The 24,239-nt window shown below is 42.8% G+C and overlaps 1 protein-coding gene across 6 annotated transcripts; it reads left to right on the forward strand.

Moving 5' to 3' along the window:
* The first annotated feature begins 210 nt into the window (after positions 1-210).
* LOC115124847 (acyl-CoA Delta-6 desaturase-like) lies at positions 211-22,418 on the forward strand. 6 transcript variants are annotated; one of them, XM_065015040.1, is made up of 14 exons: positions 211-318; positions 841-943; positions 6,482-6,783; positions 8,366-8,476; positions 10,268-10,465; positions 12,577-12,678; positions 15,380-15,505; positions 16,146-16,206; positions 16,321-16,397; positions 16,635-16,732; positions 19,228-19,324; positions 19,929-20,008; positions 21,911-22,036; positions 22,170-22,418. In XM_065015040.1, exons 3-14 carry the CDS (start codon positions 6,547-6,549, stop codon positions 22,219-22,221), a joined length of 1,365 nt encoding a protein of 454 aa, XP_064871112.1. In that variant the 5' UTR covers positions 211-318; positions 841-943; positions 6,482-6,546; the 3' UTR covers positions 22,222-22,418. The 6 variants fall into 6 exon arrangements, with proteins under 6 accessions (XP_064871112.1, XP_064871109.1, XP_064871115.1 ...); XM_065015037.1 differs by having other exon boundaries at positions 6,472-6,783; positions 22,170-22,417; XM_065015043.1 differs by lacking the exons at positions 211-318; positions 841-943 and adding an exon at positions 6,294-6,386.
* Positions 22,419-24,239: the final 1,821 nt, after the last annotated feature.

Raw genomic sequence — 24,239 nt, forward strand, 5'->3', positions numbered from 1 at the left:
CCCAAATAGCTCGATTATGTTATGTGCTTTCATAATCATTGCCATTGCTTAATACATACATTGCGATTTTGACATTCGAGGTGTGTTAATGTATATTTTAATTTTTTTAACACGACACAACTCATTACTTGCCCCACGTTTTCATTATACGATGTGTAAATTCTACAGTTGAATTTGGAATATTTTGTATTCTCCATATTAGTAGCCTACTGATGATTTGATTGGATATATGATCAGAAAGAACTGAGTGTATTTTTATGAATAAGAAGAAGAGAGGAAAAGAGGAAAAGAGAGAGGATTGCACATCTGGAAATGTTGGTGAGTGCAGCTATTCTATTCATTCTGTACCCACATCATCGTTGTATAATTGCGTTATATTGTTGATCACAATACAGCCTGATTTAATGTAATGTCATGTAGCCTGGGGATTTCTGTAAGGGTTGACATGACTATTGGATTTTATCATGTGTGTCATTATACAGACATTAAAATGAAACACTCATAAAGGTTTGCACTGTGTGTCATATAAAACTCGGGAAACATATGCGGAACAGAAGAGGAGTCCATGCCCACACAATGGCGCATCTCCGTATTCTTTATTATTTATTGATGAGAACATTTCAATGCTCTTTGTCTCTATTCTAATAAAGTGTTACAAATAAACATCGTGGTAAATCGCATCGATGCTCAACAGATTAGAAAATAAACTCCATACAGAATGCTACAGGTTTTCGTTATTAGATATTTTGAGCAACATTTTTAATGGTTTCGATGTTGGTAGAAAAGGAACTCCACAGAATTACAGGACCCAGACTGGCTGACATTCTTGCGCCTCTACAGGTATTCGTCATTCGATATTTTCAGCAACTGAATTGAACAACACATTTTGTTGTACAACGCTGTCTGGAAAACATCTCCCTTCCCTCTGGCAGAAGAATCGCAGGTTAGCGTTTTTCATCATGAATCTTGTTCTGGAGGCAGAATGGTCACTAGCTGGCACAGCCAAAAAGTCATACAGTCAATCAGATTTTAAACCTAACCTTAACCACACTGATAACGTTAATGCCTAACCCCAAATGTGACACACCATCTGGATTGATATCTTAGGTCTTTATGTAGTGTTGTGTTGTCTCTCTTTATGTAGTGTTGTGTTGTCTCTCTTTGTGTAGTGTTGTCTCTCTTTATGTAGTGGTGTCTCTCTTTATGTAGTGTTGTGTTGTCTCTCTTTATGTAGTGTTGTGTTGTCTCTCTTTATGTAGTGTAGTGTTGTCTCTCTTTATGTAGTGTTGTGTTGTCTCTCTTTATGTAGTGTTGTCTCTCTTTATGTAGTGTTGTGTTGTCTCTCTTTATGTAGTGTTGTGTTGTCTCTCTTTATGTAGTGTTGTCTCTCTTTATGTAGTGTTGTGGTGTCTCTCTTTATGTTGTGTTGTCTCTCTTTATGTAGTGTTGTGGTCTCTCTTTATGTTGTGTTGTCTCTCTTTATGTAGTGTAGTGTTGTCTCTCTTTATGTAGTGTTGTGTTGTCTCTCTTTGTGTAGTGTTGTGTTGTCTCTCTTTATGTAGTGTTGTGTTGTCTCTCTTTATGTAGTGTTGTCTCTCTTTATGTAGTGTTGTGTTGTCTCTCTTTATGTAGTGTTGTCTCTCTTTATGTAGTGTTGTGTTGTGTCTCTTTATGTAGTGTTGTGTTGTCTCTCTTTATGTAGTGTTGTCTCTCTTTATGTTGTGTTGTCTCTCTTTATGTAGTGTTGTGTTGTCTCTCTTTATGTAGTGTTGTGGTGTCTCTCTTTATGTAGTGTTGTGTTGTCTCTCTTTATGTAGTGTTGTGTTGTCTCTCTTTATGTAGTGTTGTGGTGTCTCTTTTTATGTTGTGGTGTCTCTCTTTATGTAGTGTTGTGGTCTCTCTTTATGTTGTGTTGTCTCTCTTTATGTAGTGTAGTGTTGTCTCTCTTTATGTAGTGTTGTGTTGTCTCTCTTTATGTAGTGTTGTGTTGTCTCTCTTTGTGTAGTGTTGTGTTGTCTCTCTTTATGTAGTGTTGTCTCTCTTTATGTAGTGTTGTGTTGTCTCTCTTTATGTAGTCTTGTCTCTCTTTATGTAGTGTTGTGGTGTCTCTCTTTATGTAGTGTTGTGTTGTCTCTCTTTATGTAGTGTTGTGTTGTCTCTCTTTATGTAGTGTAGTGTTGTCTCTCTTTATGTAGTGTTGTCTCTCTTTATGTTGTGTTGTCTCTCTTTATGTAGTGTTGTGTTGTCTCTCTTTATGTAGTGTTGTGGTGTCTCTCTTTATGTAGTGTTGTGTTGTCTCTCTTTATGTAGTGTTGTGTTGTCTCTCTTTATGTAGTGTTGTGGTGTCTCTCTTTATGTAGTGTTGTGTTGTCTCTCTTTATGTAGTGTAGTGTTGTCTCTCTTTATGTAGTGTTGTCTCTCTTTATGTTGTGTTGTCTCTCTTTATGTAGTGTTGTCTCTCTTTATGTAGTGTTGTGGTGTCTCTCTTTATGTAGTGTTGTGTTGTCTCTCTTTATGTAGTGTTGTGTTGTCTCTCTTTATGTAGTGTTGTGTTGTCTCTCTTCATGTAGTGTTGTGTTGTCTCTCTTTATGTAGTGTTGTCTTAGGTCTCTCTTTATGTAGTGTTGTGTTGTCTCTCTTTATGTAGTGTTGTGTTGTCTCTCTTTATGTAGTGTAGTGTTGTCTCTCTTTATGTAGTGTTGTCTCTCTTTATGTAGTGTTGTCTTAGGTCTCTTTTTATGTAGTGTTGTGTTGTCTCTCTTTATGTAGTGTTGTGGTGTCTCTCTTTATGTAGTGTTGTCTCTCTTTATGTAGTGTTGTGTTGTCTCTCTTTATGTAGTGTTGTGTTGTCTCTCTTTATGTAGTGTTGTTTTGTCTCTCTTTATGTAGTGTAGTGTTGTCTCTCTTTATGTAGTGTTGTCTCTCTTTATGTAGTGTTGTCTCTCTTTATGTAGTGTTGTGTTGTCTCTCTTTATGTAGTGTTGTGTTGTCTCTCTTTATGTAGTGTTGTGTTGTCTCTCTTTATGTAGTGGTGTCTCTCTTTATGTAGTGTTGTGTTGTCTCTCTTTATGTTGTGTTGTGTTGTCTCTCTTTATGTAGTGTTGTGTTGTCTCTCTTTATGTAGTGTAGTGTTGTCTCTCTTTATGTAGTGTTGTGTTGTCTCTCTTTATGTAGTGTTGTGTTGTCTCTCTTTATGTAGTGTTGTGTTGTCTCTCTTTATGTAGTGTTGTGTTGTCTCTCTTTATGTAGTGTTGTGTTGTCTCTCTTTATGTAGTGTTGTGTTGTCTCTCTTTATGTAGTGTAGTGTTGTCTCTCTTTATGTAGTGTTGTGTTGTCTCTCTTTATGTAGTGGTGTCTCTCTTTATGTAGTGTTGTGTTGTCTCTCTTTATGTAGTGTTGTGGTGTCTCTCTTTATGTAGTGTTGTGTTGTCTCTCTTTATGTAGTGTTGTGTTGTCTCTCTTTATGTAGTGTTGTGTTGTCTCTCTTTATGTAGTGTTGTGTTGTCTCTCTTTATGTAGTGTTGTCTCTCTTTATGTAGTGTTGTGTTGTCTCTCTTTATGTTGTGTTGTCTCTCTTTATGTAGTGTTGTGGTGTCTCTTTTTATGTAGTGTTGTGTTGTCTCTCTTTATGTAGTGTTGTCTCTCTTTATGTAGTGTTGTGGTGTCTCTCTTTATGTAGTGTTGTCTCTCTTTATGTAGTGTTGTCTCTCTTTATGTTGTGTTGTCTCTCTTTATGTAGTTTTGTCTCTCTTTATGTAGTGTTGTGTTGTCTCTCTTTATGTAGTGTTGTGTTGTCTCTCTTTATGTAGTGTTGTGTTGTCTCTCTTTATGTAGTGTTGTCTCTCTTTATGTAGTGTTGTGTTGTCTCTCTTTATGTAGTGTTGTGTTGTCTCTCTTTATGTAGTGTTGTGTTGTCTCTCTTTATGTAGTGTTGTGTTGTCTCTCTTTATGTAGTGTTGTGTTGTCTCTCTTTATGTAGTGTTGTGTTGTCTCTCTTTATGTAGTGTTGTGTTGTCTCTCTTTATGTAGTGTTGTGTTGTCTCTCTTTATGTAGTGTTGTCTCTCTTTATGTAGTGTTGTGTTGTCTCTCTTTATGTAGTGTTGTCTCTCTTTATGTAGTGTTGTGTTGTCTCTCTTTATGTAGTGTTGTGTTGTCTCTCTTTATGTAGTGTTGTGTTGTCTCTCTTTATGTAGTGTTGTGTTGTCTCTCTTTATGTAGTGTTGTCTCTCTTTATGTAGTGTTGTGTTGTCTCTCTTTATGTAGTGTTGTGTTGTCTCTCTTTATGTAGTGTTGTGTTGTCTCTCTTTATGTAGTGTTGTGTTGTCTCTCTTTATGTAGTGTTGTGTTGTCTCTCTTTATGTAGTGTTGTGTTGTCTCTCTTTATGTAGTGTTGTGTTGTCTCTCTTGTCGTGATGTGTGTTTTGTCCTATATTTATTTGATGTATATTTATGTTTAATCCCAGCCCCCGTCCCCGCAGGAGACCTTTTGCCTTTTGGTAGAACATCATTGTAGATAAAAATATGTTCTTGCCTAGTTAAATAAAGGTTAAATAAATACATATGTAGTAACATTTTAAATTGTGTTTTTTACATAGGATAAAAGTAGAGACTCAGAGATAGAAAATTGTATATCATACACTACAGTTTAGGAACAATGGGAAAGTAATTCTGCTTTGAAAGTTGATAAACTTGTAACCCCACTTTTGAGAGAATGGCCTTTGAATGTTTTGGTACACCTACTGGAGAGCTCTTCTTTGTCTACACCCATTCAGCACCATTCACACCCTCTTAAGCCTTAGCCCCACCCCATCTCTTTAAGGATTCACACCTGAGGCCATGTGTCACGTTCTTCATAACGAGGAGATGAATACATTCTTCTTTATTTCAATGAAGAACACTAAACAAACTAACAAAATAACAAAACGAACGTGAAGCTATATAGAACGAGTGCTGACATGCAACTACACGTAGACAATAACCCACAAAACCAAAATGGAAAATGGCAACCTAAATAGGATCCCCAATCAGAGACAACGATAAACAGCTGTCTCTGATGGTGAACCAATTCAGGCCACCATAGACCTACATATACCTAGACATACCAAAACCTCATAGAATTACAAAAAACCCTAGACAAGGCAAAAACACACATACCACCCTCGTCACACCCTGACCTAACCAAAATAATAAAGACAACAAAGATAACTAAGGTCAGGGCGTGACAGTACCCCCCCCAAAGGTGCGGACTCCCGGCCGCAAACCTAAAGCTATATGGGAGGGTCTGGGTGGGGATCTGGGCGCCGCCCCCCTTCTTTACCCTGAGTCCGCTCTTGTAGCATAGACCAGTGGATCATCGTCGGAGGCTCTGGACTGCGGATCCTCGCCGTAGGCCCGGGCTGGGGACCCTCGCTGCTTGGTACTGTCTGGACTGGCGGGGCCGCACTGTAGGCCTGGTGCGTGGTGCCGGCACTGGTGGTACCGGGCTGGGGACACACACCTCAGGGCGAGTGCGGGGAGGAGGAACAGGACGTACTGGGCTCTGGGGATGCATTGGAAATCCAGAACATTGAGCTGGCTCAATACGTCCTGGCTGGATGCCCTGGAGACATCGTGTGAATCTCTGCATAACACGGTGCCTGACTAGTTACACGCTCCCCACGGTAAGCACGAAGAGTTGGCTCAGGTCTACCACCTGACTCATGCAATCTCCTCGTGTGTCCCCCCCCCAGACACATCTAGCTAAGTGGATGAGTCACTATTGTCTAGACATGTTTATGAAATACAATAGATGGCCGTAATCACCCCCCAGACACACCAGGTGAACTTGATGTTTAGACATGTAGCTAGCTAGCTAAACAATGAACCGGCATAATCCCAACTACCACCAATACAAACATTGTCATAGCTGTAGTATGAATCTGCAGGCAGCCAAAGCTAACCAACTAGGTTCAATGTTAGCTAGTTAGCTAATATTAGGCTATAACTAGCATGGTAAAGGAGTTTCTGATTCGAAGAATGTTACTACACGTAACGTTAGCTAGCAAGCCAGCCGGCTAACGTTCGCTAGCTAGCTAACAGTATGCTTTAACTTGCAATGAAAATGACTTTTTGACCAAATATGGTATCTGAAAATGAAGCTAAACTCACCTGTATACATGGATTTTTGAATAATTAAAAAAAAAAGATCATCAAATGACTGTGACGTGCGTCAAGCTTCCTGAAACGGGTCACAAATCAAGTCTGTTTGTTTTAAAAAAAAATTTTACAATATAGCAAATTTTGAATTCTGGTCCATCTAGTGGAAATCTCTCAGATCTGCCTCCAGGACAAGACTCATCCCAATAAACATCAAACTGTAGAAGAGTCACACCATTTCACCACGTAGGTGTGACTTGACTCAGACAGCATGATCTGATTCTGATTCCATTCCCTGACTTCCTCTCTGTACGTTGCATTTGACTGGTCCTCAGTGTGTTTCAGTTGGACAGACTGGACAGAGCGCAGCCGACACAGCGACGGTGTGAGTGGAGCAGAGAGAACCGAGGATGGGGGGCGGAGGTCAGCAGACGGAGTCAAGCGAGCCGGCCAAGGGTGACGGGGTTGGGCCCGGTGGAGGGCGAGGTGGCAGTGCAGTCTACACCTGGGAAGAGGTTCAGAGGCACTGCCACAGAGGCGACCAGTGGTTGGTCATCGACAGGAAGGTCTATAATATTACCCAGTGGGCGAAGAGACACCCGGGGGGCATCAGGGTCATCAGTCACTTTGCTGGAGAAGATGCCACGGTCAGTAGCCTAACTATGGAAGTTGTTGGTGAAATGTTCTCAAGTTATTCCAGGAAGACTGTTGCAAATGTTATAATGTTGTAGGTATGACATATTACACTAGTTGTTAGTGGATCGTACATTATCATAATGACATATTACACTAGTTGTTAGTGGATCGTACATTATGACTCTGTGACATATTACAGTAGTTGTTAGTGGATCGTACATTATGACTCTATGACATATTACAGTAGTTGTTAGTGGATCGTACATTATCATAATGACATATTACACTAGTTGTTAGTGGATCGTACATTATGACTCTGACATATTACACTAGTTGTTAGTGGATCGTACATTATGACTCTATGACATATTCCACTAGTTGTTAGTGAATCGTACATTATGACTATGACATATTACACTAGTTGTTAGTGGACCGTACATTATGACTCTATTACATATTACACTAGTTGTTAGTGGACCGTACATTATGACTCTATTACATATTACACTAGTTGTTAGTGGATCGTACATTATGACTCTATTACATATGACAGTAGTTGTTAGTGGATCGTACATTATGACTCTATTACATATCACACTAGTTGTTAGTGGATCGTACATTATGACTCTATTACATATTACACTAGTTGTTAGTGGATCGTACATTACGACTCTATGACATATTACACTAGTTGTTAGTGGATCGTACATTATGACTCTATGACATATTCCGCTAGTTGTTAGTGGATTGTACATTATGACTCTATGACATATTACAGTAGTTGTTAGTGGATCGTACATTATGACTCTATGACATATTACAGTAGTTGTTAGTGGATCGTACATTATGACTCTATGACATATTACACTAGTTGTTAGTGGATCGTACATTGTGACTCTATTACATATCACACTAGTTGTTAGTGGATCGTACATTATGACTATTACATATCACACTACACTTAATATCACGATAATCTCTTAACCATGAATGAATCATCATTATTTTTTACATAAGAGACATACACTGAGTGCAAAAAACATTAGGAGCACCTTCCTAATATTGAGTTGCACCCGCCTTTGCCCTCAGAACAGCCTCAATTCGTCCTGGGAACAGACTCTAAAAAGGTGTCGCAGGCTTGTTGAAAGCCTTCCACAGGGATGCTGGCCCATTTTGACTTCCATTCTTCCCACAGTTGTGTCAAGTTGGCTGGATGTCCTTTTGAGTGGTGGACCATTCTTGATACACACGGGAAACTGTTGAGCGTGAAAAACCCAGCAGTGTTGCAGTTCTTGAAGACAAACCGGTGCGCCTGGAACAATACAATACCCCGTTCAAAAGCATTTCAATCTTTTGTCCTCTGAAAGGCACACAATCCATGTCTCAATTGTCTCAAGGCAACAAAAAAAAAATCCTTCTTTATCCTGTCTCCTTCATCAGGTGACATCAATAAGAGATCACCTGGATTCACCTGGTCAGTCTATATCATGGAAAGACTTCTTCATGTTTTGTACACTCACTATTTTTACTGAGAAGACATGTGTATGTATTTCTCTTAAACAACATAGATGAATCTATGTCTCTAATTTCTAGGAAGCATTTTCCGCATTCCATCCTGATCCGAATTTTGTCAGGAAGTTTCTGAAGCTGTTGCTGATTGGAGAGCTGGCACCGACAGAGCCCAGCCAGGACCATGGGAAAAATGTGAGGAGGCCAATCTTTATCTCTCTCCCTCTACAGCATCACACCCATAACATACATCGTTGTAGGCTACATAATGAAACAGCATCTCTCCCTCTGACACAGCACCCACTCTAACATACTGTAGGTTTAGGTAGGGACCCGGGGACCAACGTGAGGCCTGTCTTTCTCTGGCTGATAGGGAATTACATGCATCTCAGACTGAATGCTGTACAGAATGATACTTTCTACAATGTGTCAGAGTGTGGTAAGAGCAGGTGTGATGTGGATGGAGATATTTAGACAAGATTTACCTCCTAGAAAAGTAGTCTGTCATCTACTATAACTAGGGCACATTATACCAGCCTGTCTATGTGGCCAGATGCCCCTTTAACTAGATCACATTATACCAGCCTGTCTATGTGCCCAGATGCCCCTATAACTAGATCACATTATACCAGCCTGTCTATGTGCCCAGATGCCCCTATAACTAGATCACATTATACCATCCTGTCTATATGCCCAGATGCCCCTAAAACTAGATCACATTATACCAGCCTGTCTATGAGCCCAGATGCCCCTAAAACTAGATCACATTATACCAGCCTGTCTATGTGCCCAGATGCCCCTATAACTAGATCACATTATACCAGCCTGTCTATGTGCCCAGATGCCCCTATAACTAGATCACATTGTACCAGCCTGTTTATATGCCCAGATTCCCCTATAACTAGATCACATTATACCAGCCTGTCTATATGCCCAGATTCCCTCCTGTCCTAATCAGGAGTATTACATCTTATCCTGGTTCTCTTCAGCTTTCTGTTACTTCTATTTCCTTACCCTTCTTCTTCCTCTTCTTCTCTACAGGTTTCTCTTCTCAATTTACACTGTCCTTCTCCCTCTCCTGTCCTCTCCACTCCCTCTCCTGTCCTCTCCACTCCCTCTCCTGTCCTCTTCCTCCTCTCCACTCCCTCTCCTGTCCTTATCCCTCTCCTGTCCTCTTCCTCCTCTCTACTCCCTCTCCTGTCCTTCTCCCTCTCCTGTCCTCTTCCTCCTCTCCACTCCCTCTCCTGTCCTTCTCCCTCTCCTGTCCTCTTCCTCCTCTCCACTCCCTCTCCTGTCCTTCTCCCTCTCCTGTCTACTCCCTCTCCTGTCCTTCTCCCTCTCCTGTCCTCTTCCTCCTCTCCACTCCCTCTCCTGTCCTCTTCCTCTCCCTCCTCTCCACTCCCTCTCCTGTCCTCTTCCTCACTCCCCTCTCCTGTCCTTCTCCCTCTCCTGTCCTCTTCCTCCTCTCCACTCCCTCTCCTGTCCTTATCCCTCTCCTGTCCTCTTCCTCCTCTCCACTCCCTCTCCTGTCCTCTTCCTCCTCTCCACTCCCTCTCCTGTCCTTCTCCCTCTCCTGTCCTCTTCCTCCTCTCCACTCCCTCTCCTGTCCTCTTCCTCCTCTCCACTCCCTCTCCTGTCCTTCTCCCTCTCCTGTCCTCTTCCTCCTCTCCACTCCCTCTCCTGTCCTTATCCCTCTCCTGTCCTCTTCCTCCTCTCCACCCTCTCCTGTCCTTATCCCTCTCCTGTCTTATCTTATCCTCTTCCTCCCCTCCACTCCCTCAATTCTCATCTCTCTGCCATCATACACCTTCCTCCAGGTTCATCTACTTTGCTCACTGTTAGTCTTTCTGTAATTCCAAGCATCCTATCACCTCGCCTCCTCAAATCAAGGACAGAGTAATTGAGACCCCTTACTTCATACGTCTAAATTGATTGATTGATTAATTGATTGATTAATTGATTATTGATCACCTCTAATCCATACAGGCAGCACTGGTGCAGGACTTCCGGGCCTTGCGCCACCGTGTGGAGAGTGAGGGTCTGCTCCGTGCCCGTCCCCTCTTCTTCAGCCTCTACCTGGGCCACATCCTGCTACTAGAGGCCCTGGCTTTGGGCCTGCTCTGGGTCTGGGGGAGCAGCTGGAGCCTCACACTGCTCTGTTCCCTCATGCTGGCCACGTCTCAGGTACCATTACAGTATTATTAGGGATTACAAGAAGATAGTTGACAGGCAGATCCAAAGGTCAGGCAAAAGGATCTAAGGTTAGGGTTAAGATTAAGGTTATGGTTAGGTTTAGGATTAAGGTTATAATTAGAGGATTAGGTTAGGGTTGGGATTAAGGTTAGGTTTAGGATTAAGGTTAGAATTAGAGGATTAGGTTAGGGTTAGGATTAAGGTTAGGCATGAGGTTCAAAGGTTAGGGTTAAGTGTCATGTTGTATAAAGGATTGGAGACAGGCGCAGGAATACGTAATAGGGGTTTTAATACTCCACCCAGAATATACAACATGCCATGAAAAGGCACAGGGACAAAGCCCAGAACAAACACATATACAAAAACACAGGGATGTAACCAGAACAAACACGTATACAAAAACACAGGGATGTAACCAGAACAAAAGAGCGAGGTTAAACCTCTAATAAATACATGGGACGAGACCCGGAATAACGAGTACACAACAATACACGGGACGAGACCCGGAATAACGAGTACACAACAATACACGGGACGAGACCCGGAATAACGAGTACACAGCAATACACGGGACAAGACCCGTAATAAAGAGTACACAACAATACACGGGACGAGACCCGTAATAAAGAGTACACAACAATACACGGGACGAGACCCGTAATAAAGTACACAACAATACACGGGACGAGACCGGGATAACGAGTACACAACAATACACGGGGACGAGACCCGGAATAACGAGTACACAACAATACACGGACAAGACCCGTAATAAAGAGTACACAACAATACACGGGACGAGACCCGTAATAAAGAGTACACAACAATACACGGGACGAGACCCGTAATAAAGAGTACACAACAATACACGGGACGAGACCCGTAATAAAGAGTACACAACAATACACGGGACGAGACCCGGGATAACGAGTACACAACAATACACGGGACGAGACCCGTAATAAAGAGTACACAACAATACACGGGACGAGACCCGTAATAAAGAGTACACAACAATACACGGGACGAGACCCGTAATAAAGAGTACACAACAATACACAGGACGAGACCCGGGATAACGAGTACACAACAATACACGGGACGAGACCCGGGATAACGAGTACACAACAATACACGGTGCGAGACCCGGGATAACGAGTACACAACAATACACGGTGCGAGACCCGGGATAACGAGTACACAACAATACACGGTGCGAGACCCGTAATAAAGAGTACACAACAATACACGGTGCGAGACCCGGGATAACGAGTACACAACAATACACGGTGTGAGACCCGGGATAAAGAGTACACAACAATACACGGTGCGAGACCCGTAATAAAGAGTACACAACAATACACGGGACGAGACCCGGGATAACGAGTACACAACAATACACGGGACAAGACCCGTAATAAAGAGTACACAACAATACACGGGACATACTAATCAGGGGGAATGGGAATCAGGTGTGGGTCATGAGACAAGACAGTCCGGGGTTGTTGGTAATCATCCAGTTCAGTGACGACTAGAAGGCCAGTGACGTAGACCTCCGGAGCTGGTTATGAGCAGCAGTACCGGGGGAATCCGTGACATTAAGGTTAGGGGATTAGGTTAAGGTTAGGGTTAGGGTTAATGTTAGGGGATTAGGTTAGGGGATTAGGTTAGGGTTAAGGTTAGGGGATTAGGTTAGGTTAGGGTTAAGGTTAGGGTTAAGGTTAGGGGATTAGGTTAAGGTTAGGGGATTAGGTTAAGGTTAGGGTTAAGGTTAGGGGATGAGGTTAGGGGATTAGGTTAGGGATTAGGTTAAGGTTAGGGTTAAGGTTAGGGTGTTAGGTTAGGTTAGGGTTAAGGTTAGGGTTAAGGTTGGGGATTAGGTTAGGGTTAAGGTTAGAGGATTAGGTTAGGGTTAAGGTTAGGGGATTAGGTTAGGGTTAAGGTTAGGGTTAAGGTTAGGGGATTAGGTTAGGGTTAAGGTTAGGGGATTAGGTTAGGGTTACCGTTAGGGTTAAGGGTTAGGGTTAGGGTTAGGGGATGAGGTGAGGATTAATGTTAAGGTCAGACACCATTCAAAATCTGCCTTTCTTTCTCCCTCTCAGGCCCAGGCTAGCTGGCTGCAGCATGACTTCGGCCACCTGTCAGTCTGCAAGAAATCCAGTTGGAATCACGTACTGCAAAAGTTTGTAATTGGACACCTAAAGGTAGGCTACTGGACAATGGTTGGACATTTGACAATACTGTTTCTTTAGGCGGATCTTCTGCTACTCTTTGGATAAGTTAACCGGACACAGTTTAAACCTAGTTCTAGACTGAAAACCATGCTCAATGGATAATCAGCTTTGAAAGAACATTTTACTCCAGGACTATGTTAAGTCTTTGTTCAGGAAACTGTCCCTTTCACTTTCCTACAGAACTAAGAACAGATATAGCCCTTGGTTCACTCCAGACTTGACTGCCCTTGACCAGCACAAAAACATTCTGTGGCGGACTGCAATAGCATTGAATAGTCCCCGCGATATGCAACTGTTCAGGGAAGTCAGGAACCAATACACACAGTCAGTAAGCTAGTAAGGCTAGCTTTTTCAAACAGAAATTTGCAACCTGTAGCTCTAACTCCAAAATGTTTTGGGACACTGTAAAGTCCATGGAGAACAAGAGCACCTCCTCCCAGCTGCCCGTTGCACCAAGGCTAGGCGACACGGTCACCACCGATAAATCCATGATAATCGAAAATTTCAATAAGCATTTCTCTACAGCTTTCCTCCTGGCTACCCCAACCCCGGCCAACAGCTCCGCACCCCTCGCAGCTACTTGCCCGAGCTTCTCCTTCAGCTTCTCCTTCACCCAAATCCAGATCGTAGATGTTCTAAAAGAGCTGCAAAACCTGGACCCGTACATATCAGCTGGGCTAGACAATCTGGACCCTCTCTTTCTAAATGTATCCGCCGCCATTGTTGCAACCCCTATTACCAATCTGTTCATCTCTTTCGTATCATCTGAGATCCCTAAAGATTGGAAAGCTGCTGCGGTCATCCCCCTCTTGAAAGGGGGAGACACTCTAGACCCAAACTGTTACAGACCTATATCCATCCTGCCCTGCCTTTCTAAAGTCTTCGAAAGCCAAGTTAATAAACAGATCACTGACCATTTCGAATCCCACCGTACCTTCTCCACTATGCAATCCGATTTCCGAGCTGGTCACAGGTGCACCTCAGCCACGCTCAAGGTCCTAAACGATAGCATAACCGCCATCGATAAAAGACAGTACTGTGCAGCCGTCTTCATTGACCTTGCCAAGGCTTTCGAATCTGTCAATCACCATATTCTTATTGGCAGACTCAATAGCCTTGGTTTCTCAAATGACTGCCTTGCCTGTTTCACCAAATACTTCGCAGATAGAGTTCTGTGTGTAAAATCGGAGGGCCTGTTGTCCGGACCTCTGGCAGTCTCTATGGGGGTGCCACAGGGTTCAATTCTCGGGCCGACACTTTTCTCTATATATCAACGATGTCGCTCTTGCTGCGGGTGATTCCCTGATCCACCTCTACGCAGACGACACCATTCTGTATACATCTGGTCCTTCTTTGGACACTGTGTTAAATAACCTCCAAACGAGCTTCAATGCCATACAGCACTCCTTCCGTGGCTTCCAACTGCTCTTAAACGCTAGCAAAACCAAATGCATGCTTTTCAACCGTTCGCTGCCCGCACCCGCCTGCCCGACTAGCATCACTACTCTGGACGGTTCTAACCTAGAATTCGTGGACAACTACAAATACCTAGGTGTCTGGCTAGACTGTAAACTCTCCTTCCAGACTCATATCAAACATCTCCAATCCAAAATCAAATCTAGAATCGGCTTTCTATTTCGCAACAAAGCCTCGTTTGTAAAACTAACTATCCTACTGATCCTCGACTTCGCCGATGTCATCTACAAAATAGCTTCCAATACTCTACTCAGCAAATTGGATGCAGTCTATCACAGTGCCATCCGTTTTGTTACCAAAGCGTCTTATACCACCCACCACTGCGACCTGTATGCTCTAGTCGGCTGGCCCTCGCTACATAATTGTCGCCAGACCCACTGGCTCCAGGTCATCTACAAGTCCATGCTAGGTAAAGCTTTGCACTGGTCACGATAACAACACCCACCCTTAGCACGCTCTCCAGCAGGTATATCTCACTGGTCATCCCCAAAGCCAACACCTCATTTGGCCGCCTTTCCTTCCAGTTCTCTGCTGCCAGTGACTGGAACTAATTGCAAAAATCGCTGAAGCTGGAGACTTACATTTCCCTCACTAACTTTAAACATCAGCTATCTGAGCAGCTTACCGATCACTGCAGCTGTACATAGTCCATCTGTAAATAGCCCACACAATCTACCTCATCCCCATATTGTTTGTATTTACTTTGCTGCTCTTTTGCACATCAATAGCACTACTCACACACCAACATCTGCTCATCATCATCTGCTCATCTATCACTACAGTGTTAATCTGCTAAATTGTAATTACTTTGCTACTTTGGCCTATTTATTGCCATACCTCCTCATGCCATTTGCACACAGTGTATATAGACTTTCATTTTGTTTCTATTGTGTTATTGACTGTACGTTTGTTTATTCCATGTGTAACTCTGTGTTGTTGTTTCTGTCACACTGCTTTTCTTTATCTTGGCCAGGTCGCAGTTGTAAGTGAGAACTTGTGGATAACTAGCCTACCTCGTTAAATAAAGGTGAAATTAAAAATAAATAAAACATAAAAAATAAAAAAAGAGCATTGTTACGTTTCAAAGTTCACTGCTATACATTAACCGTATTTCGTGTAGTGTCCAACAGGTGTAAGTTACAGTAAGTGTAATTGTGTGTACCATTAATAAGTAACAGTAGCTGTGTGTTTTCAGGGTGCCTCTGCTAACTGGTGGAACCATCGTCACTTCCAGCACCACGCTAAGCCCAACGTGTTTAGTAAAGATCCTGATGTCAACTCACTGCATGTCTTCGTCCTGGGAGACAAACAGCCTGTAGAGGTAGTTATCACTATAATATATTTGTGATTCCTGCCCCAACAGGACTCACAACCTTAGTGCTTTATGACCCATCTGACTTCCTGTCATATTTGAATAATAATCTAAATAACCAGTGGTGGAAAAAGTACCCAATTGTACTACGTGAATAAAAGTATAGAAAGTTACTTAAGTAAAAGTGAACCCAGTAAAATACTACTTCAGTAAAAGTCTACAAGTATTTGGGTAAAAATATACTTAAGTATGAAAAGTAAAATTAAAAATAATTTCAAATTCCCTATATAAAGTAAACCAGATGGCACCATTTTCTTGTTTTGAAAATGTATGGATAGCCAGGGGCACACACACACATCATTTACAGTGAGTCAGCTAGATCAGAGACAGTAGGGATGACCATGTGTTCTCATGACAAGTGTGTGAATTGGACCATTTTCCTCTCCTGCTACGCATTCAAAATGTAACTAGTATTTTTGGGTGTCATGGAAAATGTACGGAGTAAGAAGTATATTAATTTCATCAGGAATGTAGTGAAGTAAAAGTAAAAGTAGTCCAAAATATAAATAGTAAAGTAAAGTACAGATACCCCCGAAAAAACTACTCTGAAAGTTAGATCCATCTGTCTCCTTGTCTCTGTCTATTGCAGTATGGTATAAAGAAGTTGAAGTACATGCCCTACCATCACCAACACCAGTACTTCTTCCTCAGTAAGTTGCTGAACACGTTTAATGGATTTCTGTATAGAATCACATCAACTTCAATTGAACAGGTAAAAGACAGACCACTGTATGTAATACCAATATTATCCCTCTGTGTTCCAGTTGGACCTCCACTACTTATTCCAGTGTATTTCCACATCCAGATATTGCGGACCATGTTTTTACGACAGGACTGGGTGGTGAGATTTCATACTAACTAAATGTAGACTTAATCCTCTTCATTCCCATCTGGAACATAAGGGCTTCCATGAGAGAGTAATGATATGATGTTTAGGACCTTGAGCGTGGCTGAGGTGCACCACTAACACTGACTGTACCATCAGAACTTCCTAATCAACAGTGATAATTGTTGCTTTGCTAGGAACCCCAGATGTGGTCATGTCTGTCCGTAATACCAATCTTTGTCTCCTGTGAAGGATCTGGCGTGGTCGATGAGTTTCTACCTTCGCATCTTCTGCTGTTACTATCCCTTCTTTGGTTTCTTTGGCTCAGTAGCATTGATCAGCTTCGTCAGGTAAAGTATGAACTGAGAGGGAGCTCAAAGATGAATTAATGAATTCATTCACTGTTTCGGTAACTCACTCACTCATTCGCTGATTCATTAAATTGTATTCAAATTATCTACAGCGGGGCTCTCCAACCCTGTTCCTAGAGAGCAACCCTCATGTACAGTGGCTTACAAAGTATTCACCCCCTTGGCATTTTTCATATTTTGTTGCCTTACAACCTGGAATTAAAATATAATTTTGGGGGGTTTGTATCATTTGATTTACACAACACCACTTTGAAGATGCAAAATATTTTATATTGCGAAACAAACAAGAAATAAGACAAAAAAAACAGAAAACTTGATTGTGCATAAGTATTCACCCCCCCAAAGCCAATGCTTTGTAGAGCCGCCTTTTGCAGCAATTACAGCTGCAAGTCTCTTGGGGTATGTTTCTATAATCTTGGCACATCTACTCACTGTGATTTTTGCTCATTTTTCAAGGCAAAACTGCTCCAGCTCCTTCAAGTTGGTTGGGTTCCGCTGTTGTACAGCAATCTTTCAGTCATACCACATATTCTCAATTGGATTGAGGTCTGGACTTTGACTAGGCCATTCCAAGACATGTAAATGTTTCCCCTTAAACCACTCGAGTGTTGCTTTAGCAGTATGCTTAGGGTCATTGTCCTGCTGGAAGGTGAACCTCCGTCCCCGTCTAAAATCTCTGGAAGACTGAAACAGATTTCCCTCAAGACTTTCCCTGTATTTAGTGCTATCCATCATTCCTTCAATTTGGACCAGTTTCCCAGTCCCTGCCGATGAAAAACATCCCCACAGCTTGATGCTGCCACCACCATGCTTCACTGTGTGGGATGGTGTTCTCATGGTGATGAGAGGTGTTGGGTTTGTGCCAGACATAGCATTTTCCTTGATGGCCAAAAGGCTAAATTTTAGTCTTATCTGACCAGAGTACTTGCATATGTTTGGGGAGTCTCCCACATGCCTTTTGGCAAACACCAAATGTGTTTGCTTATTGTTTTATTTAAGCAATGGCTTTTGTCTGGGCACTCTTCAGTAAAGCCCAGCTATGTGGAGTGTACGGCTTAAAGTGGTCCTATGGACAGATACTCCAATCTCCTCTGTGGAGCTTTGCAACTCCTTCAGGGTTATCTTTGGTCTCTTTGTTGCCTCTCTGATTAATGCCCTCCATGCCTGGTCCGTGAGTTTTGGTGGACAGCCCTCTCTTGGCAGGTTTGTTGTGGTGCCATATTCTTTCCATGTTTTAATAATGTATTTAATGGTGCTCCGTGGGGTGTTTAAAGTTTCTGATATGTTTTTATAACCCAACCCTGATCTGTACTTCTCCACAACTTTGTCCCTGACCTGTATGGAGAGCTCCTTGGTCTTCATGGTGCCCCTTGCTTGGTGGTGTTGCAGACTCTGGGGCCTTTCAGAACAGGTGTATATATACTGAGATCATGTGACACTTAGATTGTACACAGGTGGACTTTATTCAACTAATTATGTGACTTCTGAAGGTAATTGGCTGCACCAGATCTTATTGTGGGGCTTCATAGCCCTAAGGGGGAAAACATACTGTATACATACATATGCACGTACCACTTTACTGTTTTGTATGTTTTGAATTCTTTGAAACAAGTAATTCTTTAAATTTCACTTCACCAATTTGGACCATTTCGTATATGTCCATTACATGAAATGCAAATAAAAATCTATTTAAATGACAGGTTGTAATGCAACAAAATAGGAAAAATGCCAAGGGGGATGAATACTTTTGTTCCTTGAGAGCTACCCTCCTGTAGGTTTAACTCCAACCCTGTTCCTGGAGAGCTACCCTCCTGTAGGTTTTAACTCCAATCCTGTTCCTGGAGAGCTACCCTCCTGTAGGTTTAACTCCAACCCTGTTCCTGGAGAGCTACCCTCCTGTAGGTTTAACTCCAACCCTGTTCCTGGAGAGCTACCCTCCTGTAGGTTTAACTCTAACCCTGTTCCTGGAGAGCTACCCTCCTGTAGGTTTAACTCCAACCCTGTTCCTGGAGAGCTACCCTCCTATAGGTTTTAACTCCAACCCTGTTCCTGGAGAGCTACCCTCCTGTAGGTTTAACTCCAACCCTGTTCCTTCAGAGATACCCTCCTGTAGGTTTTCACTCCAACCCTGTTCCTGGAGAGATACCCTCCTGTAGGTTTTCACTCCAACCCTGTTCCTGAAGAGATACTGTCCTGTTTTCACTCCAACCCTAAACTAGCACACCTGATTCTAATAATTAAGGGTTGGAGTTAAAACCTACCGGAGGGTATCTCTCCAGGAACAGGGTTGGAGTTAAACCTACAGGAGGGTATCTCTGCAGGAACAGGGTTGGAGTTAAACCTACAGGAGGGTCTCTCTCAAGGAACAGGGTTCTTAAGTATTATAAAACAACACAATGATGTGCGTGATGTAATAATGTAATATAATATTGTGGCTGAATAATTATATTGTGAATATTGTACTGTATATATAGGTTTTTGGAAAGCCACTGGTTTGTATGGGTGACCCAGATGAATCACCTTCCTATGGAGATGGATCACGAGCGACAACAGGACTGGCTCACCATGCAGGTAACATGTCATTACTAGACACCAGGACTGGCTCACCATGCAGGTAACATGTCATCATTACTAGACACCAGGACTGGCTCACCATGCAGGTAACATGTCATCATTACTAGACACCAGGACTGGCTCACCATGCAGGTAACATGTCATTACTAGACACCAGGACTGGCTCACCATGCAGGTAACATGTCATCATTACTAGACACCAGGACTGGCTCACCATGCAGGTAACATGTCATCATTACTAGACACCAGGACTGGCTCACCATGCAGGTAACATGTCATCATTACTAGACACCAGGACTGGCTCACCATGCAGGTAACATGTCATCATTACTAGACACCAGGACTGGCTCACCATGCAGGTAACATGTCATCATTACTAGACACCAGGACTGGCTCACCATGCAGGTAACATGTCATCATTACTAGTGATCTAGAATCAGGTCCCCCCTGTCCATACATTCAAATTCATTATAATCTTAAAAGGCTAAACTGATCTGGGAACATCAGTCCTGAGTACAGGCCCAGGAGTGTTTTCTGGGGCTGTGCCTTCTGTAGTTCTCCAGCAGAGGGAGCTGTAACGTGTCTCTTTCTCTGGTCTTAGTTGAGTGCTACTTGCAACATTGAACAGTCAACCTTCAACGACTGGTTCAGTGGACACCTCAACTTTCAGATTGAACACCAGTAAGTGAAACAAATATCTCACCTTTCTGTTGTCTGTCAAACAGTATATACTGTGTTTATATGGTCATTTATCAGGTCACTGACATACTCAAGTTATAGTTTTAGTTTAGTTATAGTTTAAGCTTATACACTGCTCAAAGAATAAAGGGAACACTTAAACAACACAATGTAACTCCAAGTCAATCACACTTCTGTGAAATCAAACTGTCCACTTAGGAAGCAACACTGATTGACAATAAATTTCACATGCTGTTGTGCAAATGGAATAGACAACAGGTGGAAATTATAGGCAATTAGCAAGACACCCCAATAAAGGAGTGGTTCTGCAGGTGGTGACCACAGACCACTTCTCAGTTCCTATGCTTCCTGACTGATGTTTTGGTCACTTTTGAATGCTGGCGGTGCTTTCACTCTAGTGGTTGCATGAGACGGAGTCTACAACCCACACAAGTGGCTCAGGTAGTGCAGTTCATCCAGGATGGGACATCAATGCGAGCTGTGGCAAGAAGGTTTGCTGTGTCTGTCAGCGTAGTGTCCAGAGCATGGAGGCGCTACCAAGAGACAGGCCAGTACATCAGGAGACGTGGAGGAGGCCGTAGGAGGGCAACAACCCAGCAGCAGGACCGCTACCTCTGCCTTTGTGCGGAGGAGCAGGAGGAGCACTGCCAGAGCCCTGCAAAATGACCTCCAGCATGCCACAAATGTGCATGTGTCTGCTCAAACGGTCAGAAACAGACTCCATGAGGGTGGTATGAGGGCCCGACGTCCACAGGTGGGGGTTGTGCTTACAGCCCAACACCGTGCAGGATGTTTGGCATTTGCCAGAGAACACCAAGATTGGCAAATTCGCCACTGGCGCCCTGTGCTCTTCACAGATGAAAGCAGGTTCACACTGAGCACGTGACAGACGTGACAGAGTCTGGAGACGCCGTGGAGAACGTTCTGCTGCCTGCAACCTCCTCCAGCATGACCGGTTTGGCATTGGGTCAGTCATGGTGTGGGTTGGCATTTCTTTGGGGGGCCGCACAGCCCTCCACGTGCTCGCCAGAGGTAGCCTGAGTGCCATTAGGTACCCGACATGAGATCCTCAGACCCCTTGTGAGACCATATGCTGGTGCGGTTGGCCCTGGGTTCCTCCTAATGCAAGACAATGCTAGACCTCATGTGGCTGGAGTGTGTCAGCAGTTCCTGCAAGAGGAAGGCATTTATGCTATGGACTGGCCCGCCCGTTCCCCAGACCTGAATCCAATTGAGCACATCTGGGACATCATGTCTCGCTCCCTCCACCAAAGCCACGTTGCACCACAGACTGTCCAGGAGTTGGCGGATGCTTTAGTCCAGGACCATCCGCCACTTCATCAGGAGCATGCCCAGGCGTTGTAGGGAGGTCATACAGGCACGTGGAGGCCACACACACTACTGAGCCTCATTTTGACTTGTTTTAAGGACATTACATCAAAGTTGGATCAGCCTGTAGTGTGGTTTTCCACTTTAATTTTGAGTGTGACTCCAAATCCAGACCTCCATGGGTTGATACATTTGGTTTCAATTGATCATTTTTGTGTGATTTTGTTGTCAGCACATTCAACTATGTAAAGAAAAAAGTATTTAATAAGAATATTTCATTCATTCAGATCTAGGATGTGTTATTTTAGTGTTCCTTTATTTTTTGAGCAGTGTAGTTTTAGTATTCAGCTTCATTTGATCTTAAATATAACTTGTTGTTTGTACTAAATACTCTACCTCGTAATAGTGTTTAGATACAATATCGATACAACCCTACTCAGAAACGGAGGTTTCTCTGAAAAACTCTGTGTCTGCTCTCTCCCTCCCTCTCTCTCCTTCCTCCTCCCCACTCTCTCTCTCTGCCTCTCTTTCTCTGTCTCCCCCTCTGTCTCCCAGTCTGTTTCCTACCATGCCCCGTCATAACTACCACCTGGTGGCTCCTCTGGTTCGTGCTTTGTGTGAGAAACATGGAGTTCCCTACCAGGTCAAGACTTTGCAGAAAGGCATCACTGATGTTGTCAGGTAAAGTGTTTTAATGAATACTTGTATAGTGCTATTCCTCTGGGAATAGATTGTACATCCTAAGGTGATACCTGCTGCTCTCAGTCTCCTATGTGATTTACCTGGTTCTTTATCCACCTCTGTTCTTCTCCAGGTCACTGAAGAAGTCAGGGGATCTGTGGCTGGATGCGTATCTCCATAAATAAATCCCTTCCTGACTCTGGACGGGATTTAATCCATCGCAGATTAACGACCTGCGAACAGAGAGGACATTTCCTAGACGTTTGTGTTGATAATGATCGCTGCAAACATCGTGGATGTTAGCTCAAGCGTAAATCACCTTTTTAAAAAGTCAATCACAGTGCACAGGTCTGCATGTCAAACTTGATGTCTGGTGTGAAACCTACCCCCCTGCCATCTTAATACTGCCTACCAAACAGAGTACTCTAATGTACAGGTACTATATAGTATACTACATATAATACTACATAGTAGAGTAATAGTGTAATAAAATATTGTGTTATTTGATGATGTTGTGATGTCGCTGTTTTAACCTGGTTTGGACCCCAGGAAGAGTAGCTGTTAATGGGGATCTTAATGAATACAAATATCCTTATATTCTTATAATCTGAGTGGCCTGTCTGTGTGGTGGTGATATCACTGTGTGGTTTACATTGCTGTGCGGTATTTTCTACCATAGTATAGTGTTAACCGAGAAACATGTCTTATACACTGTAAAGATTTGCATTGTCCTTTTTTTTATTTTTTTTTATTTTATTTTTTAATACTTTATTTTATTTTTATTATTTGAGTACAAGACTATCATGCCAGTCAACGACACGACACTTACTGTGCTGTGAATGTGAGTTGCCTTCACCGAGTTCAGGGTCGTGTTCAGTTGAGAGAAAACGTTTTGAAACAGGGAGGTATAACCTGAAATTGTCCAATAGGAATATAGAATTTTCTGTTGTCCGTTGCTAAACGTCTTGCTACAATCTGCCCCATTGAAAGAAAACGATCCTAGACTATGTGGCTGAGCTATTGCTCTGTAAAAGGTGGTTGTTAGATTACATCTGTACACTAAGGGGAGCTCTATGGAGATCGGTTGCTGCGGTTACAACATTTTGGCAGTAATATACCCCCCTTCACCCATCGTGCCCACTCTGTCTGGACCTATTTATGGAAGCAGAAGCTAATGGAGAAGCTAATGAAGAAGCTAATAGATGGAGAAGCTAATAGGGAAGCTAATAGATGGAGAAGCTAATAGAGAAGCTAATAGATGGAGAAGCTAATGGAGAAGCTAATAGAGATGCTAATAGATGGAGAAGCTAATGGAGAAGCTAATGGAGAAACTAATAGAGAAGCTAATAGATGGAGAAGCTAATGGAGAAGCTAATGGAGAAGCTAATAGATGGAGAAGCTAATAGATGGAGAAGCTAATAGAGAAGCTAATGGAGAAGCTAATGGAGAAGCTAATGGAGAAGCTAATAGAGATGCTAATAGATGGAGAAGCTAACGGAGAAGCTAATGGAGAAGCTAATAGATGGAGAAGCTAATGGAGAAGCTAATAGACGGAGAAGCTAATAGATGGAGAAGCAAATGGATTTCTCTTCTGTAAGATCAGACCAGAATAAAACTGTTTTTTTTTCGGTTTCCCCAGACAAAAAGAAACAGGTTAATAGTGAATGATAAGGTTAGGTTAGTGATCGTACAGTTACTGTGGTGGCAGAGGTTAGTGATCGTACAGTTACTGTGGTGGCAGTGGTTAGTGATCGTACAGTTACTGTGGTGGCAGAGGTTAGTGATCGTACAGTTACTGTGGTGGCAGTGGTTAGTGATCGTACAGTTACTGTGGTGGCAGAGGTTAGTGATCGTACAGTTACTGTGGTGGCAGAGGTTAGTGATCGTGCAGTTACTGTGGTGGCAGAGGTTAGTGATCAGTACAGTTACTGTGGTGGCAGAGGTTAGTGATCGTACAGTTACTGTGGTGGCAGAGGTTAGTGATCGTACAGTTACTGTGGTGGCAGAGGTTAGTGATCGTACAGTTACTGTGGTGGCAGAGGTTAGTGATCATACAGTTACTGTGGTGGCAGAGGTTGGATCTTCTCAAGGCTTAATGCTCTGTTCTGTGTTGGGGCCGTTGCTTTGTATAAAATAACTGTGGTGTAAACAATTGGATTGTTTGATCACCTCCCATTATATAAGGGACATATAGCCATTTACT

This window comes from Oncorhynchus nerka, unplaced genomic scaffold, assembly GCF_034236695.1.
Source record: "Oncorhynchus nerka isolate Pitt River unplaced genomic scaffold, Oner_Uvic_2.0 unplaced_scaffold_1749, whole genome shotgun sequence".
Lineage (NCBI taxonomy): Eukaryota > Metazoa > Chordata > Actinopteri > Salmoniformes > Salmonidae > Oncorhynchus > Oncorhynchus nerka.